The 18,850-nt window shown below is 43.1% G+C and overlaps 1 protein-coding gene across 1 annotated transcript in view; it reads left to right on the top strand.

Moving 5' to 3' along the window:
• Positions 1–18,850, top strand: part of COL22A1 (collagen type XXII alpha 1 chain) — a 209,404-nt gene that overhangs the window by 170,976 nt on the left and 19,578 nt on the right. The window contains exons 43-56 of the mRNA XM_059474675.1: positions 2,305–2,349; positions 2,780–2,827; positions 4,659–4,772; positions 4,960–5,013; positions 8,403–8,456; positions 9,282–9,335; positions 10,851–10,904; positions 12,191–12,244; positions 13,040–13,093; positions 14,126–14,179; positions 14,755–14,799; positions 15,731–15,784; positions 16,823–16,876; positions 18,635–18,688. Of these exons, the coding sequence (XP_059330658.1) occupies positions 2,305–2,349; positions 2,780–2,827; positions 4,659–4,772; positions 4,960–5,013; positions 8,403–8,456; positions 9,282–9,335; positions 10,851–10,904; positions 12,191–12,244; positions 13,040–13,093; positions 14,126–14,179; positions 14,755–14,799; positions 15,731–15,784; positions 16,823–16,876; positions 18,635–18,688 (792 nt within the window). The remainder of the gene's footprint in view (positions 1–2,304; positions 2,350–2,779; positions 2,828–4,658; positions 4,773–4,959; positions 5,014–8,402; positions 8,457–9,281; positions 9,336–10,850; positions 10,905–12,190; positions 12,245–13,039; positions 13,094–14,125; positions 14,180–14,754; positions 14,800–15,730; positions 15,785–16,822; positions 16,877–18,634; positions 18,689–18,850) is intronic.

Here is an 18,850-nt window from a genome sequence, read left to right as displayed (position 1 = left end):
ACTAAGTGAGACTCAAGGATGAAATTCAAGTTTGCCCTGTAGCTACAATTGTGGTGTATCATGACACACAGTGCTCTTCAGTCATTAATCCCCATCTGGTTGTCTGTGTAAATAATGCAAGGAACTGATTGGGAAAGTGGAATAACCTGAGACAAGGTGGCAGAAAGAACACCCAGTGCCCTTCCTGGCTAAGCATTTGACCAAATTTTAAAGGAATTTTCCATATGGAAATACTAGATAGTCTCAAAGAGTAGCTCCTGCTGAGCCTAGACTGATTGAAAGCCACCTGTACCTTGATCATCAGCATCCAGATGTTGATGCAGCCCAAAAAGCCAATCAAGTCCTGGGCTGTGTCAAAACCAGCATGGCCAGGAGGTCAAGGCAGGGGATTGTGCCTCTCTATTCCATTTTGGTGAGACCCCACCTGCAGTGTTGTGTCCAGCTCTGGGGTCCCACAGCACAGGAAGGATGTGAAACTGGTAGAGAGAGTTCAGAGGAGGCCACCAAGGCAATTGAAGAGATAGAGCAACTCTCTTACAAGGAAAGGTGGAGAGAATTGGGATTGTTGAGCCTGGAAAAGTGAAGGCTTCAGGGTGACCTATTTGTGGTCTTCCAGTACCTGAAGGGAGCCTTGAAGAAAGATGGGGAGGGATTTTTGACCAAGTGTGAGAGCTATAGGTAACCAAGACAGCCAAAATCCAGAGCTGAAGTGTAAAGAATAGATTTATTCCATTACCACTCTGGCAGAATGGGGACACATACACTACTAAGTTTATTCCATCTTAGCAGGGGCAAAAAGTGCTCAGGGTAACCTCATAGCTCCTTATCTCTCCTTCTCCAGTAGGGAGGCCCCAGCCTGTGAGGAATGCTTTTTAAGTTTTTTACAGCATTTTGTTATCTTCTATAAAACTTCCACTTTTCAGGACAGACAGAAAACAACCCAAAGAAAACACAACATGTGAAATTTTCCACACTGAATATTCTTAGCATCCTCCAACTGCAAGGTCATCTTTAGTGAAAACAACTCTGTTTTTCCCTTCTCATCAGATCTTTCACTTTCAACCTTTTTCTCACCACACAAAGGAAGTGGCAGTAAAAGGGATAATGGCTTCAAAGTGGAAGAAAGTAGGTTCAAATTAGGTATATGGAAGAAGTTCTTTACTGTGAGGTTGGCAAAACACTGGCGCAGGTTGCCTCGAGAAGCTTTGGATGCTCCAGCCTTGGAAGTGTTCAAGGCCAGGTTGGATGGGGCTTGGAGAAACCTGGGATAGTGGAAGGTGTCCCTGTCCATGGCAGGGGGTTGGAATGAGATGGTCTTGAAGGTCCCTTCCAACCTAAACCCTTCTATGACTCTATGAACATCCTGGGTGGCAAATCTGGAACCATCCAAGAGAAAGCCCCATGTGGGGCTTCTGTAGAATCAACAAAGCTGAACACAAATAAGATTTTTTTAGATGGTCAGAAGAAACTGTTTAGAAATAAAAATGATCAGGTAGGACAGATTTTGTATGTGGTAAATTCTGTATGCTCTTTAAGGTGCTCAGTATGAATAGAACATGCACTTGCTTGAGTGATGACACAAGGGTGATGAACCAGGTGGATACAGGAATTCAGCAGAAAATGGTTTGGGAAAATGTCACCAAGTATCCTTAAAACTGCAAGGATCCTCACAGTGCAGATAATTGTCACCATGTGAGCCATGGCCAACTGTCTTGTTCAAAATATTTGGTTTCCCAAGTGAGCATTACTTTATGCAAATGTTTTCCAAACATTTTTAGACATGATTTTTGTTTTGTTTTTAACAAACTTAATTCCTTGTAAATGATATGTTAGAGATACACGCTGAGGGGTGAAGGTTGTCCCTTTTCCTAATCCTGCCTTTCTGAACATAAAATTCTGAGAATGCTGGTAACTTCTATGCCTTTATCTCAAGAAAATGGATACCACCACACCTCAGCAAACAAAAATCCAACCAATCAACCAAACAAACAAATTGATTTTGCTTGTTGACACGTGCTTTCAGAGATTCACACCAGTAAAGTTCATAGTGTTTCCTATCTCCAGAAGACAAGCTAAAGCAAACCCAGTCTCTGTGTGACTCAAATGAATTTAGCTAAGGTTTGAGAGGGTGTTCAAGTTGCAGATATTTGGAGGAGTTTGCTGTCTGTCTCATGCAAGGAGTAGTGCTGGTCAGCAGACGAAAGCAAAATGTGTGCTAGTCCAGATCGGTCAGCAGAGTGCAAGAGCAATCAGGAGGCTATTTTATAATTATTTCACAATGTTTTTCTTTTTCTTGATCTGTAGGGTGTACCTGGAAATCCAGGGGAAAGAGGACCTCCTGGAAAACCTGTATGTAACTCACTTCTGTGTTACATCTTCCTTTTAACTCAGTTTCCACCTGTACACCTCACCTCAGAAGTGCACTTGGGTGCTTTTCCACTGTTGTTTTTCCCAGCAGAGCAGTAGGAAAAAGACTAAAACCCACTAAAGGTTTAGTGAAGGCTTTGGAATGGGAACAACTGGATATTATGCATGTAAATAAAAGCCAAAATTTTAAATTCCACTTCCTTAGCACCGCTCTACAGTACCCTCAGCAAGAACTCATCTCAGGTCCCAATAAAAAGCATTGCTAGGGTAGGGTGGGGAGTACAAGTTTGGCTCAGTGAATCCTAGACAGGACAAGGAAAACCAGTGAGAATCCAAGAACATGTTCAGGAAAAATTCTTATGTCTTGATGCTTCTTAAAATTGCCTGAAGTAATGAATTTCTCATTCCACAGGGTTCCCCACCCATGCTTACTCCAGAGGACATAAATCTGCTGGTAAAGGTAATCAGCCATTAATGAGAGTGGGAGTTCATGTCTCTGTTTGATTCAGACCTAACACTCTGTGATGGGAGAGTGTCTGAACTACAAGTGCAAAAGGTGTCTTTAAACACTCTTCAAAGCTCAAGAATGACAAGTCTCCTGCTTGCACTGGTATTGGGACACGAGCTCACAGTGGAGATGAAAATCCCTTCCCCAGCACTGAAATGACATGAAAAGTTCTCTGTAACATCTCTAAGGCTTTCTCAGCTCTTCTTGAGGCATGCATTCCAAGGAGAGATAAGCATAATCAAGTTACATTATCTAAACCAGAAAATGGAAACCATTTTAATAAAATGCTGGATTTTTTCACATACAACTTCAACAGTGACCGGAGTAATTTTAGGTAATTGTGAGTGCAAATTTAGTTTGCATTGTGAATCTAAAAGGATGCAGGTAATTAACCCCAGAAGTACTTGTGATTCAAAAGTGATAATCTGTCTGCCTTTCCACTCCATGTAGAGAATTTTGTGAGAAATTAGTCAGTCTTTGATAGGTGTTGACTGAAAATCTCTATAGATTTACATGGGCTGAGTTGTGAGTTTTTTAAGCTGTCTTAAACCTGGCAAGAAATCTTTTCTTATTGATTGAAATAAACTAAAAAATTACCTTCTCTTACCAACCTCATTAACCAGAGGGCCCTTTTAAGATGGCTGCTGTGAAATTACTCTTCACTCCAGAGTTGTCTTTGTTTTGTGGACCCCAGTATTGTTCTGGAGGTTTTACTCTAAGGTGTTTCTTGGGACTTCTGATCTGGACAAGAGCAAGAGACTCATTCTTGGGTACAGGATTGTCACTTTGATGTTCTTTCATTTCCTTCCTTTGCTTCTATTATGGTTAAACACATTTGTGCATTTTTTCTGCTTGGTATTTTTTCACTCCACACTTGGTACAGAAAGCAGCACCTTGAAATCCAGGTGAAATTAGGGCTCTGCTGTTATGGGTGTTTCTCAAGCACTTACATTGTAAGTAGGTAAATGTGGGTGTAGGCACTAAGACTCAGAAGGACAATTTACCCCACAGTTTTGCAACAGATTATTGACAGAGTTGGGTGTTGTAGCAGGGGCTCCTGGCTCTCCACCTGATGATCTGTTTTGTAATATGCTCTTATGGGCAGGATTCCCCCTTTACTCATGGGAGTCTGCCTTTGAAATGGAAATGTCATAGATGGATTCAATTTCCTGCTGGAATGTAAAGACTGCTGAGACCATGCTTCAAAGATGTTTGGAAGGAGGGAGGTAGTGATTCTCCCTGATAAAATTTGGCCAGGACACTGTGACATTCACAAACTCCATTGGATGAGTTGTCCTTAGCCAAGGTGGCTGCTGAATAATTTTTCCTGCAGGACCCTTTCTGACATTGTGTTACACCTGATTTTTCCCTAGAAACCTGCCCTCTAAGCAGTAACACAGATATTTCAGCCTGGAGCAGACAAAGACGTCTAGTGGTTTTGTAGATTCAAACCAAGGTTTTTCTTGATAGTCTTTCTAGTTTACCTGACCTCCCTATCAGGAAAAACTTTTCCTTGGTTTCCTGATCCTGGGTTACCAATTAAGACCTAGAACCGATAGGAAACGTCCCATGGGAGCAGGTGTGAGCTCAGCTGCTGACCCTCACTCTGCTTCACACTGCCCTCATTGGTTCTTTAAGGCAAATTCACCCCAATCCTGAGGTAAAACAGCAAAGGTTTAAGAATTACATCAGCAGCACAGTGCTGCATTCATAGTGGGTGTCGACAGGGTCTGCTAAGTGCCTGCAGCCTATTGCTGACGTGTTTTCCCATGTTCTCTCCCAGGATGTGTGCAGTGAGTGCCCTCCTGGCCCTCCAGGACTGCCAGGCATCCCGGGTTTCAAAGGGGATAAAGGTCTCCGAGGACCACCAGGGAGAGATGGCCAGGATGGGAAAACGGTAAGAGAGCTGAGGAGGTCACCATGCCTGCATCTGCTGGGACCTTGTTTTTCTGTTAATATGGTTGATGGTTTCTCTATAAGATGATTAATTTTTTTTTTTATCAGCAACCTGGTGAATCCTTTTTAGAGGCCCGTGGAGTCAATGAACTAAACTGGTGTTTACCTCTACCTCTTGTTCATTGCAGGGGATTCCTGGTCCCAGAGGTCCTCCAGGCCCACCTGGGCTCGATGGCCCAAAGGTTGGTTGGTTTTCTTCACTTGTCTGATGAAAGCTTATTTGTGACTAATTAGTCACACTAACTATTTTGGGAGCAGGTTACCCAAAGAAGTTGGGAATGCCCCATCTCTGGAAGTGTTAAAGGCCAAGTCAGATGGGGTTTTGAACAGCTTGGTTTAGTAGAAGATGTCCTTGCCCATAGCATGAGGGATTGTGTCACTTTAATAGTGTCTTCCACCATCCCTTTGTTCACACACAGACAGGCAGCCACATCTAAAGGCCCTGATTCTTGTTGTTGGATTTCATTACATTGATGGATAGGCTTGAGAGTAAGTTTCAACTCAAATTAGGTGAGCAAGAAATTAAAGCCTCAGCAGTAGCCACCATGCCTGTCCCTCTCCTTTTTGAATCTTATGTCCTGGAATCACTTAAGTTAAGGCTGCAATGAGCTGCTGGGCTCCAAACACACCATCTGCCCTGGTGGTCTTACCCAACAACTCCAAGTATTTCCTGAAACATAATAGAGGAAAAACTTTTAGCTATATGGTGCTGCTTCGTGGTCTAGGACATAGGTGAACATAAAACTTCTGTTGTTTGAAGTATTCCAATAATGTCATATTTAAAGCATTTCTCATAAAGAGGGCTGCCACAAGTCTGCTCACAATGCCAGTACCTGGCCATAGTTAAAACCTTTACAACTGCCTAATGTTAAATAAATCAAAACAAATCAATGAGGGAGAGGTAAGGTAATTTAATGGTTGGCCACAGTTTCCTTCAGACATCCTTTCACTACCGACTTACTGTCTAAAATAGCTCCTGCTATTTTAACATCTTTGTATTTGCACTTGTTGGAGTGCAGGACAAGCTAATAGAGTTTCATTAATTAATTTCAGATCTTGCAATTAAAAATGTGGTGGGGAGAGCAGCACAATCTCAAAAGTAAACAAAGTTGATCAAAATGAAAGTATGTTCCAGGATAAAATTTACAAGAGAATTAGTAACCCATAAAGCCAATAACTGGCAGAAATGCCTAGCAATCTGAGACATACCTGGCCATCTCTCTGCTGCTTTCTTATATTTCATAAGGAAGCAGAGATTTAAGCAGAAAAATGCATAGTAAGGTAAAATAACAGGATACATTTCAAACTGTACATGTGCATAAAGTCAAATCAAGTAACTGATAAGTAGTCTAATTTGAATTCAATAAAAACAGTTCTCAAAAAAAAAAAAAAAAGGCATTTGAAGACCCCTGGGAAGGAGCAAACACAAGGTCAGTCTTTGTGACTCTTTTCTGCATATCTTAGGAGGATCCTTGCAGTGGAAGACCCAAATTGCTCTGCGCTTTTGACTCTGTGGTATATTGTCCTTACCAAGCTATTAGGTCCTGCTCTGAAAGAAGAGCAGTAGAATTGTAGATCTTTGCTCATTGTTATGGTTTGGGCCTGGCAAAGCCAGAGCCCCCATGAGTACACCTTCTCCCCGGTGTCTGCTGTGAGATGTGACCAGGAATAAGCAAAGCAGGCTCCCAACTTAAACATAAAGAAAATTCTATTAACTAAGCTACACACAAACAATTACTAAACTACACACAAAAGAAGAAAGAAAGAAAGAAAAAAAGAAAAAAAACACGAGGAAAATGAAAACCTCCCAAAAAAAACACTCTCCCCCTCCTCCCCCCTAAATTCCCAATACAATACATCCTCCAAAATCACCAGTTCTAGGTCCAACACCACCCTTCAGATTGCTCAAACTTTCAACTCCTCAAGAGGAGAGGGAGTCCTTCCATGTGTCATGGTGGCCTCTTCCGTCCTTGTTCCGGTGCTCTCACCACCGAACAGGGATCAGGGCTGCTTCCAGGGTTGTCTTTTTTTAAGGATGCTTTGTCCAGTTCCAGAAAAACACAGTATCTCACCTTCTCACCTTTGGGACATCTGTCCCCCCCATATTTTATATACCCCCTGGGGCCGAGGGGTACCCACACTGAATCTTCTCTGGCACTGGGACATTTCTCCCCCTGGACTCAGTCTCTGTATCACACGGAAACATGGCTCTGTCCATGGCTACACAAAAGAGTCCAGCATAAAATGCCACTCCATCTTCTCCCTTCTTTCAACATCTCTCACTCTCTCTCTCTCTCTGGTCCAGACCTCCATCACTCGTTCATTTCCTTCGTCCTCCTCCACTCTTATCACTCGTCTAGGAAGGGTTAATGTTCTGTAGGGTTTTCATTGTCCAAAAGGGGTTAAAAACTCCTCCAGGCGGCTGAACTCCTGGCTGCACCCCCCCCATCTCCTCAGCCGGGCTGCCTGCTGCCAGCACATGTTTACTGAATTTCAAGGTAACGACACAGGCTGCACTCTCTCTCTGTCTCCGGGGGGGGGGATGGCTGTCCGATGTCTCTTGGGGCTCTTCCTCCACCCTTCCATCCTCCAGGGCCTCCTCACTCCCATCTCTGTCCAGGCCCAGGCCTACCGCATGGCTGCCCCTCCCCCGCCCAGCGGCAGCGGCTGGACGGGGGAGAGCTCCGACCTCGGTCCCTCGAAGTCCCAAAAGAGCGGCCCAGCGCCGAAGCTCTGCTTTTAACCCCTGGGTGTTCTCGGAGGTGTGTCCTAAAACCCACTGGCTACCCCAGGTGCCAATATCAAAATCCAAGCACCCATTGGTTTGACCACAACATCCCAGAATTCCCACTTCTTCCTGGTCAAACCACCACACTCATAAACAGCTTCATTCCTTCTGGCCATATGAATTTGAGCTCTTTTATTAATAAATTGCAGCCCTCTTTCTCCCCTTTGTCTCCTAGCTCTCATGTAGCAAACCAGTGTATTATTTCCATGGCCAGCAATTCATTATTGCTCTGTGCATTGTTCACACCTTGCTCACCTTTACCTCAGTAATTTTCACTGTCTAGTCTCACTGTGAGCACTGGTAATGCACACATGCACATTTAATTCAGCTGTCTCTGCCTGTGTCTCTAGAACAGAAAGAGGGGAGCAGTTTCTGGTTATGAATTTTCTGGCTGCACCTTAGAAATGCTGCTTTTATTGCTGTTGTCCCTGAAGGGTATGGGCACCTTTGTTGGGCCAGATGATTCTTTATCAAATATGACTTAGTGAAGTGCCTAATAACCTGCCTGGTCTTTAAGAATGTGCAATTACTCTTTATGCCTATGATAATAAAACATTAAAAACCAGCTATGCTGGCTCTGCTCAGAGGCCATTTTCCACATATATTCCTGGCTCCAGCACTGGCAGTGAAAGTCTAGAGAAGAATTTAAGAGGAGGGCAAGGAGGGCTTAGTCCTGATTCTTGAGTTTTATTCTTGAATGTCCAAGTGCTTTATGAGAGAGGTCAAAAAGCTGTCACAACACTGAATCTCATTGACTTTCATTGGCTCTTTTTTTATTACCAGGGTGCTAAAGGAGACCGTGGTATGACTGGGGAAGTAGGAGAAAAAGGTGAACAGGTAAAAACAGAGTGTGCTTTCCAGCAGTGCTGTCACTGTGATTGGTCCTTCATCACTAACTCCTGTGATGCCTTCACAAGAGCACCCTTCTCAGAGGCAGAGGAGGAAGATGGGAGCTCTTCATCACTGACAAACCACAAATGGGCTCTGTCAAAGAGTGGAACCATAGCTCCACAGATTCCATCCTCATCTCCAATAAAAACCTCCCAGTACCATCTGTTTCCTCACCTCTGGACTGAATGCTTTAAATTTTCTACATTACCTAACACTTCCTCATTTCCTTGGATAATCCCTAGATGATTTCCAGGAGTTCAGGTGTCTATGGGGTGAAAAAGCCAGTGTGTCTGTTTGTCTTAGATGATGAATGTAAGGAGGACCTCTTTTAGGAGGGACTGAGATGCCACAGGAAAGATGAGAATGGTTTAAGTTAGAGTAAACTTTTAATAGTTAATTTTGCCAAGAGCTGAGTCACTGGTTTAAGGTGCAAATCAGCACCTCTTCAATGACATTTTTAGGACATTTTAAACAGGCTTGGTTTCCCAACTGACCTCCTGTCTTGTGCAGTTCCACAATGTCTGCTCTCATCTGCCATTAGCATAGACTAAAATATGCATGGGAAGAAGTAAACCTGAAATTTAACTATTTTATTTTTGAAATGCATGCTTTGAAAACCAAGGTTTCACTTTAAAAAGCCTTTATTCCCTTATAACCAGCTCTCTGTGAATTGACTCATTTTGGTGTTACTTCACAATAATCACCAGTTAACTTTTATAAAAGTAGATAGGTGACTAATACATAAAGAAAGACTCTGATTTCATTCTGCAGGGCCACCCTGGAATGCCTGGCTTCTCAGGGGCTCCTGGAAACCCTGGTCCACCTGTAAGTTTCTCTGTTGCAAAGATGGTCCTGTAGTTTCTTGTTGATAAAGGGTGTTGCAAGCTCCATGTGGTGGAAGTAACCATTCCCATCTGTCTGTGCAGTGAATTTGCATTTTCCAGTGGGTTCCTCATGATCCCCTGAGTGTGATAGAGTTCCCCACTCATGGTAATTGCTATTTAATACATTGGCCACTTTCCACTGATTGCTTCAACTCATTCTGTAAATTGTTGCTAAGCTTCAGTTGCTCTCTTTATACAACATAAAGATGATGATTAAAACTCTTCCATAGGGACTGTTTAGTACATGTATAGGTGCTTTCCTGTATGTGGGGTAAATTGTTAGTCTAGAACTAGCGGATCTAAGAGCATTTTAGTTCTCAATTTTGCACAGTAGTATGAGACTGGATTTTCTCCAATTTTCATGTTGTGTGAGTTACTTTTGAATTTAAAAGCCTTTTACATTTCCCTCTCCATCACAGTCCTCATTCTTAGATTCTGCTCTCTCCATGAATAAAATTATGCTTCTTTGTATTTAAAAATGGGTGATAGTGCAGGATCAGGGCTGAGATCACTTGGCTCTCCTGCTGGCTCTCCTGCTTTACTCCCTTCAAGTTTGGGGATTTTTTCTGAGTCGAGGACTTTTCTCTCCAAACCACCTTTCATTGCCCAGAGTCATCACAGCTCATATTGCTGCTTACAGTGCAGTTTGGCTGTGCTGTGCTGAGGGTGTGCCACCTTCATCTGTTCTGGGGATCAGCACAGCCTGAATTCCCATTGCACTGACTAAATGACAGGACATACCAGAAAGGGGGATTAGATTAAAATTCTATATTCAGATGGTATCAGTGCCTAAAGGATGCGGGGTGCTTTGCTGCTGTGACAGCACATGAACTTGCTTTGTGAGGGATTTGAGCTCCAATGAGCATTATTTTAGGAGAAGTTAGTAACAGACACATTTGCTGTGTCTCTATTAACCTAATACTGCTATAACTACAGAGCTAAACCAGTGGGATTAAAACACTTTAAATTGTCCTATGAGACCTCCTGAACAGACTCACAGCCAAAGGAAAAGTAAAACTGAGCCTGTCAAAACAGAGCAAAATGTGATGTCCCCTATACAATTTTGTTCTTCAGCTTTTGCTGACTTTTCCTTCTGTCTGCATTGACTTGTGGCTCCAGGAGTTTGCCTGCCACAGTGTGTGTTTCATAATTTCTGTTCTCCCACACTTGCTGTTCTTCAGAGTTATTTTTGTCATGATTGGCTTTTTCCTATTTGTCCACTGTTTTCAGAAGGAAGAGCCAAGACCAAACTCAAATATCTGACTATTTCTGGCTTTGGAGGCTGATTGAGTGCAGAGGTTGGCACTGCTTTTCAGTGATGGATGAAAAAAATGGAATGAATGTTAAGCTGAGTGATTAAAGAAAGCTCCAGAGTTGCCAGCTGTGATAGGGAATGTGTTGACAAATGTATAAAATGCATTAATCATTCACATTGTTTCTGCTTTATTTTGTTTAGGGATCAGATGGGGCACCAGGACCTATAGGACCAGCAGGAAACCCAGGAGACATGGTAAGCTCTAAGCTCTGTGCTTAACTGCTGGCTTCACCTGAGTTTAGGTCTGTGAAGTAAAGCTGAGCTGGAATCCATGTAATGTCCCTTGAAAGCTCCCCAGAATATTCAGCCTGCAAATAAAACTTCCACAAATAAACACAGGTTACTGTTCTAGCACTTTTTTTACTCACCAATGAAATTCCAAGTTAGCCAGAAGATAGTCCAGCCCATGGGACCTCTGTGGAGGTTTTCTTGTCTGTCTGTCTTTGCTATTAACATCTCTTAGCCTCCAGAACAGGATTTCTAAATCTGTTAGGATGCTTCATGACCTAAGGCTAATTCCTGAACTCTGTGTGGGGATTATCAAAATATAACCAGCAACCTGTTCAAGGATGTCACAGCACAGACTGCTGAGATGCCGGAGCCTGGCACTATTTCCTGGCACCACCAAAAATACCAGTACAGGTATAACTTTTTGAGAAGCCCATGAAGAATTTTGGCATTACTGTTTCATTTTAAGGGTTTTCAGATGCTTCTATGTGAATGCATCAGAAAATCCTGGGAGAAACAGGTAATCTGATTGATGCTAATTTCAGTTTGAAAAGTTGAAAATGAACCTTCCCTAAAGAATACTCCCTATGGAGTTGGAACAGTGTAAAACTGTGTAATTCCATTATAGATTTCTAGAGCAAGGTTTCCTAAGGGACAAGGTGCCTTTTGCAGAGCCATTTCACAACCTGAACTTCATCATAAGTAAACAGTGATGGTCCTTCTGATGGCTGTTATGAAATCAGTGAGCATTCTCAGAGGGGCCAGAGATGAAATGAACAGGCTGGCTGAAATTCCATTTCAAATGAATGATAAGATTGTGACACTGTGAAAGATCTGGAGTGATATTGTCCAGTCCTGTGGGGTAAGGGGATTTCTTGAGATGGTCAGCAAGGCACTTCTGGTAATTACTCATTTAAAAGGTATAAAATACACATCTGCTTCCTGGCAGGACTCCTCATCCAGGAAGTTAAGGATGAAATATTAAATATAATTAAGCTTCAGAAAAACAAATCTGAGTGATTTCATAGGTTTCTCAATTGGTAAGAACTCAATAATAGTGAATTTTTTGTGTTTAAAGAGAGCCATCCATTCTAAAATAGAAGGAGTTCAAGAAAATTTCATAGACTGTGTGACATGGGCTACAAGACCACCTTCTCACAGTTGTCTCATCAGACTCTACATGTGATAAATCTTCATCTGATAGAAGCCTCTGAGGAACTTGCCTGACCCTCAGTGTTTGCTCTTTCTTTCAGGGCAAAGATGGTCCCCCAGGTCCACAGGGCCCACCAGGGCTGCCTGGACTTCCAGTGAGTGTGATTAAGCTCCTTCTAATTCAGTACATTAAATTATTCATGTACACATAGGTATGTAAAACAAAGGGGTGACACTCCTGAGGTGCTTTGAGAGCCATGCATGGCCTGTAGCAGTGTCTGTCATGCTGATGCAATGTCCTTGTTCCAGGACAGTATTTGTTTTGTTCCAGGATCTGTATTTGATCACTTTAAAGCAAAGTGTTAACAATGTGAATCAGGACTGTTCATTGCCTGTCTTCTCACTGGAAGAAATACTCTTATACAGAGCACAGAAATCAAGTTATAACTCCAGTGTAAGGGCACAAGGATTCAAAGACTGGGGCATTGACTTTATCTGAATCCAGTCAAAATTATTCCTTTGCACTGACTCAGATTCAAGTGCACCTTGGGCATAGACTCCTCTCTTCTGGAAAATGTAACAGTACAACATTTTTTGATTTTTTTAATCTGTCATAAGGATAAAGCCAGAGATAATTCTACTGTAAAGTATCGTACCTGAAGATAATGGCATTATAATGATTTATAACAGTTGGTTTTAGAATCATGATTTAAGATTGTTGGCCTGCTCACCTTGCTGGAAAGGGAAATACTGCCATATAGGAAAGGGAAAGAGGTTATGCCATTATAGGGTGTAGCAGGGAGAGGTTTATGACTGAGCTATAGAACTAGGGAGGGTTTTGGAGATTTAGGCAAACATAAGCATGTCATGATGAACATCCTTCTCATACTGACAAAACCCCCACCAATCATCCTTGTCAATTTTACTCTGTTTTGCATTTCATTTTACAGGGCATTGCTGGGAATGATGGCAAAGATGGCAAACCAGGATCTCTGGGGGAGCCGGTAATGTCATTTAAAACTGTTTTGCTCAGTCAATCAGAAGCTGCATCCAGTTGTTGTTTTTGAAGCTGCCTATCTATGGACTCCTTAGGGGGAACAAGGAGCCTGTTTGCACATCTGTTTTTAACACCAGAAGAACTGTATTGTCTTGAGTGATTTATAGGCATGACACATGAGCAATCTTGAGAAGAAACTGTTCTTTTACTTTTACAACTACCATAAATACACTAAAACTTAGTGACTCCACTTTTACAGCTGTCTTAAACACTGCAGAGAAAGAAGGTTGTCTTGTAACATTAAGCCTAGTGATCCATCCTTTTGATACAAGTTTATGGGGCATAAAAAGTTTAGAGGAGTCTTTAAAGAAGCTTTTTTCTGGATTGCTCTGAGACAGTTCTGTTGCCCAGAGTTAGAGTTTATATTTGATTTTCTCTACTTAGTCTATTACTTGCATTTGCTGAGGGAAAAAAGCTGAGCCACGAAGTTGTCCACTAAAAGGCAATGTTAATAAATTTGGCAGTGGATGTAATTTCTTGCAACTGTGTGTGTTACATGAAGAATGTGCTTCAAGTATCAGGCATTGCCAGCCTCTTCCTGTGACTCGCCAAATGGGACTTGGTGGTTTTGAGAACAGCCAAGTTCCCAGGCATTAGGACAACTGCTAAGTAGAGGAGTGCTTGTCACAGAGGCTGCAGATAGGTTGTGTTTGCACCAAACCACTCCATTTCTGTGTGCAGATGCTGATTTTGCATGTGCTGATTAGGTGTTGGTGCAGCTCTGACACTGCAAACATGCACCAGTCCAGAGCTGTGAGGTGCCTCAGGAGCTCACAGTGCCGGTGACAGAGCAGCTCAAGGTGTGTTTGGGAATGCCTGTCCCTGCTGCTCTCCCTGCAAACTCAAACTCTGCTGGACAAGCCCTGGGCACTCACAGTTCTCAATGATGTTGTGTCGAAGGGAGGAGACTGGGAGGTTTCCAGCAGCAGTGAGATGGACCTGGGGCTCTCTCTAACATGAGCATTATTGTTTCCCACAGGGAAAGCCTGGAGAACAAGGGCTCCCAGGCCGGGAGGGTGCCAGAGGATTGCCGGTGAGTGCTGCTCTAAGGGTTCCACCCACTCAACCCCCTGTGCTGTAGTCAGGGGCATTTCTTGGGCACATGAGGTTCTTTACTGATGCAAACATATAACCAGTCCTGGCATTGTGACTAAATAAAATATATAAATAAGCAATGACAATGAACACAGACATTTCTGAACCCTTCACATTGGAGAACAGTAAATCCCTAGTCTAGAAATTAAATCATGTAACCTCATGCCACTCCTCCATCAGAAGTCACAGCTGTAGCCCTTGTGCTCTGTTACAGGTCCTCTGAAAGACTGGGGACAGTAAAGTTTAGGCTTAAATAATATATTGGCTGGACACACCAGGGATACACAGAGCACAGCCTTGGTTTTACAGCTTAAGGAGCAATGGAAAACTTTTCCAGTGATGTGGCCCTGCCTAATTACTCCCTGGGACACAGCTAGTCCGTGCTGATCAGTCCCTAGTAACTTTTGGCAACACTGGAAAGGTTATTAAATGAACATTAAATGAAGATAGAGTTTTCTTAGACTTTCCTGCATCAGGGTGATGGATAATTATTGATTTAATTCCTTTGTGTAGGGTTTCAAAGGACAGAGAGGAGATACAGGTCCCCCAGGTCCCCGGGTAAGTAACAGGTACCTCATGCACAATCCTTTGGAGAAAGATTGTGGGACTTGAAATTGCCTTTTCTGAGGCAGTAGGTAAAAATAATGACAGCATTTCATGTGGCTGATGACAGTGTTTTCAGCTGTGGGCCACATCTATGGCACAGAAATGACAGCAGCTGGCTTCATTCCCTCTGCTGAACTTCTGATTGAAGGGAAGGTGAGGCAGCTGGTGGAGCTCAATCCTCTGATGCTCCCTTTGAGATACTCCTTTGTGAATAAGTCTCAAGGATGCCTCCATGCCACATCCTTAGGGTAAAAATGCTGGCAAAGTGAGGACCCCTACTGCACTTGTGGGACGAGTGCTAGCTCTCCTCCACAAATGCTGAAGAAGTGCAAAGTAAGTTCAAGTACAAAACTTATAGAAAAGTGAATAGAAATGTCCCTTTGGCTTAGTTTCCTGTGGGTCATAAAACCCAAACCTCAAGTCCTGCATGAAAAGTTGTTCTCCACTCTCTTTGGAGCTCCTTGGTGTAAAAGGCGGAATACAAAACTGAATGTTCTCCCACGTAATCCTGCCTTTTTTACAGGGAAATAAAATTCTCTACTTTCAGAAGCTGATGTGAAAAATCCAGTGCTGGAGATCCTCATCTCTACCTCGTTATGATAGCTTCTGTATCATGAATGTGTTGGTAGTTTTCAGTGCTTGCAGTAGCAGTAGCAAATAATTTGCTGGAAAGCAGAGCATTGCCGTGTGCATCACTTACAGGAGATGTTTCTGAGTTATTTTTATAAGCTGCATGTCATATAAGATGAACGAGGCTCTTGCTAGCTTTAAAAAAATTTTCACTGAGCTCAGTCACACCGCAGAAATCCCATATCACTTCTAGTGGTGATACTAGTCTGAATTTGACCTTGAGCTGATCTCTTCCCTTTTTGCTGAATTGCAGGGGGAGCCAGGTGTGACGGGTCCTGCTGGTCGTGAGGGGCCACCAGGGAAAGATGTAAGTGCACTAGTTTTGAGCAGAAACGAATCTCCTTCTCCCTGACAAATGAAAATTTTAATTCACAGTGACCCTGACCTGAAACAGCTGCAAAAACTCCAATAAAGGGTGAATTACTGCAGGGAATGATTTGTGCAAAGATCGTTAGGGGAAACCAAGAATTAGAGGGCCTTTGTCACTGCTCAGCTGCTAGCACTAAAATGTCAGCTATATCTTTGGATAAGCAGAGAAAGCAGCATTGTGTGAAGCCCAGCCTGTGCTTGGTAGCCATGGACCTGTCTTCTGGCACCCATCTCTGAGCAGAGCTCTGCTCTGTAGGTCCCACCAGGCCAGGTTCTGTCACGCTTCCTCTGCCACAGCTGCACCTGACTGACTGTGTCGCTCCACTAAAGTCTGGGAAATACCTATGGAATAAGTTGCTGCTGCTCAGAGGAAAGAAAGATGGTACAAACAGTTCCTCTAGCATGACTAGTGTCAAGTGCAGTCACATAACAGAGTCCTGGGAGGGAGCAGCTGACGTGGGATCCTGCAACAGCTGCTGAGCAATGTTCCAAGCAGCTGATGTGCCACTGCCATGGGACCTGGAGAGGTGGCTTCTCATTTGCACCCCTTTGTGTCACTGGAAGCTGGTGTGCTGAAAATGGTACCCTATAAAGCAAAATGTAGGGCAGACCAAAAGGAACCCCTCGGAGGAGATGAAGGCAGCTCTGAAGCCTCCCTGCAGAGAGAATAGGCTTGTCAATTCTTGAGAAATTTCAGAGAATCTCTGTCCCTAAGAAATACAGCTTTAAGATAATCTGATAATAACCTGATAGAAATGGTTTCTGCCTGTAATCAGGTTGCATTTAGTGGTAGGTGTTTAAAATTCAAAGAGTTGATCTTCCTCATAAATAAATGAAAGAGGGCAGTGGGATTCCTTTAATCCTGTTTTCCCTAATACGTGAACAGTGTAATTTAGCAGGAGTATTTTAAAATGTTTGTTCACTTGCCTCTGTGCCAGATCTTTCTCAGTCATCATAATACTTTTCTTCCTTTCAGGGTGATCCTGGTCCCATAGGACCACAGGGCCCTCGAGGGCTCCGAGGGCAGCCGGTGAGTTCTCTCTCCTGACAAGCCATTTCTAGAGGTCCATAATAGTTCACAGAATGGTTTGGATTGGAGGGAACATTAAAGATAATGTAGTTCTAACCCCTTGCCCTGGAAAGGGATGCCACCCACTAGACCAGCTTGCTCAGAGCCCAATCAAGCCTGGGCTTGAAAACTTCCAGGGATGGGCTGTTGTGTATGGTGGGAATGTTCTGCAGTCCAGAACTCTGGCTTGAAAGAAGAGAGTTTAGGAAGATTCAGACAATGTTTGATTAAAACACTTTGCCTTTCAGAAACACAAATAAGAGTAATATTGCTAGGAACTGATGATGACTTATAATAGTGCAAGGGACTGATGGTTGTTAACTGAGTGGGAAGAACAGTTCAATGGATTCTGTCAGGATGCAGAGTCAGAAATACTCATATTTCAGTCCTGCCTCTGGGATCTCACTCACTTCTCACATGGTCTCGGTTTTCAAAGGTAGACACTCACGGTGGATGCCCAGGCTGAGTTTTGTGGGGTCCAGTTGTGATGCTGTTCACCTGTACTATTTTATTACAGCTTCAGTGGAGAAATAGAAAACTAGTTGACATTTCAAAAAGTTTCATTTGGGATGGCTCAGAAATTACTTTTATTAGTTTCACAGGGTTTAAAATTCTGTCTTAGAAATTAATCCTTATCAAATCTGAATCGTTATCTCTGTTGCTGAACCAAGGCACATGTTTAGTGTGTTGCAATGAGTGAGTTCCTTTCCTCTGTGGAAGACCTGGTAGTGAAACAGATTCCACAGCATGACTGGGGGGGGAAATGCTGACTCAGCAATGCCAGGAGTTGGAGCAGCAGGTCCCTTCAAGCTGGGGGGGTTGGGGTTTAGATTAGACTGCAAGAACATAAGGAGACCTCCTGTGTCTACCTCATAATTGATCTCATTACTCCTGTGCTGCTGGCATCACTCACTATCGTGTTGTGCCCCTGCACAACACCAGCAGTGAGTAAAAATATTTGAAGGGATAGAAATTATCGTAACCCCAAGCCACAGTCTTCTTTGCAGAAGAGTTACTTGTATGTTGGAGGCCAATGTATCAGTTTCTCTTGTTCTTCCTTTTCTTTGTTTTTTATATAAAAAGGAGTGTGAGGTATGATTTTGAATATTGACAGTAGAAGGGCTGGTCTTTATGGTCAACTCCAGTGAAGGGAAAGACTATGAATGTTGAGTTGAAAGAAAAGGAGTGTAAAACCTAATCTCACCAAACTTTGTGTATGATTAGCTCAGCTGCTTTCTTAAGGAACAATGAGAAACAGGTTCTTTTAAGGGATGGTTTGGCTCATTCTGAATTGTCTGGTGTCAGGTATCTATCAAATGTTAGAACAGGTGTTTCTCTCCATTCCCCAAAAAAGGGGAAGCCTGAGATGATTTAAGAGACTTGTCTGAACAGTGGTGACCTGGAGCAGCCAGAGGAGGTGGCTACATCCACCCAGAAGGATGCTGCATATGATAAGGACAAGGGTGCAGGGAAGGAGAAGTGCTGGTTTGGTCCTCCTCAGACCTGCTGATTTGGGTCCACATATTGATTTTTTTTCCTGAGATCAGCCATGCAGTCAGGGATGCAGAAGCTGTGAGGTCAGTTGGGAATAAGATACTTTACAGTCTGTCAGGAGAGGAGACTGAACAATGCTAAAGAAATCCCTGCTGATGTAGGTGCAGCTGAATATTTCTAGTTTTAGCATGCATTACATCACCAACCTTTTTTCTTTTGACACAGGGCAAAAATGGAGTGCCTGGATCTGCAGGAGAACCTGGCCCAGCTGGTATCCCAGTAAGTACCACAAAGGGAGACTGGTGCAGCCAGGAGAGGTGACTGACGAAGTGTAGGTGGAGTGGATTAATGTAGCTGGTTACCATCCCTGAGGTTTCCATGTCTGAAGATGGGTGATCTGAAAATCAGTAGCTGGCCACAATTTTGAAGGGTGTTTGGCTA

This window comes from Ammospiza nelsoni, chromosome 1, assembly GCF_027579445.1.
Source record: "Ammospiza nelsoni isolate bAmmNel1 chromosome 1, bAmmNel1.pri, whole genome shotgun sequence".
NCBI lineage: Eukaryota > Metazoa > Chordata > Aves > Passeriformes > Passerellidae > Ammospiza > Ammospiza nelsoni.
This window is presented reverse-complemented; position numbering and strand designations above follow the sequence as displayed.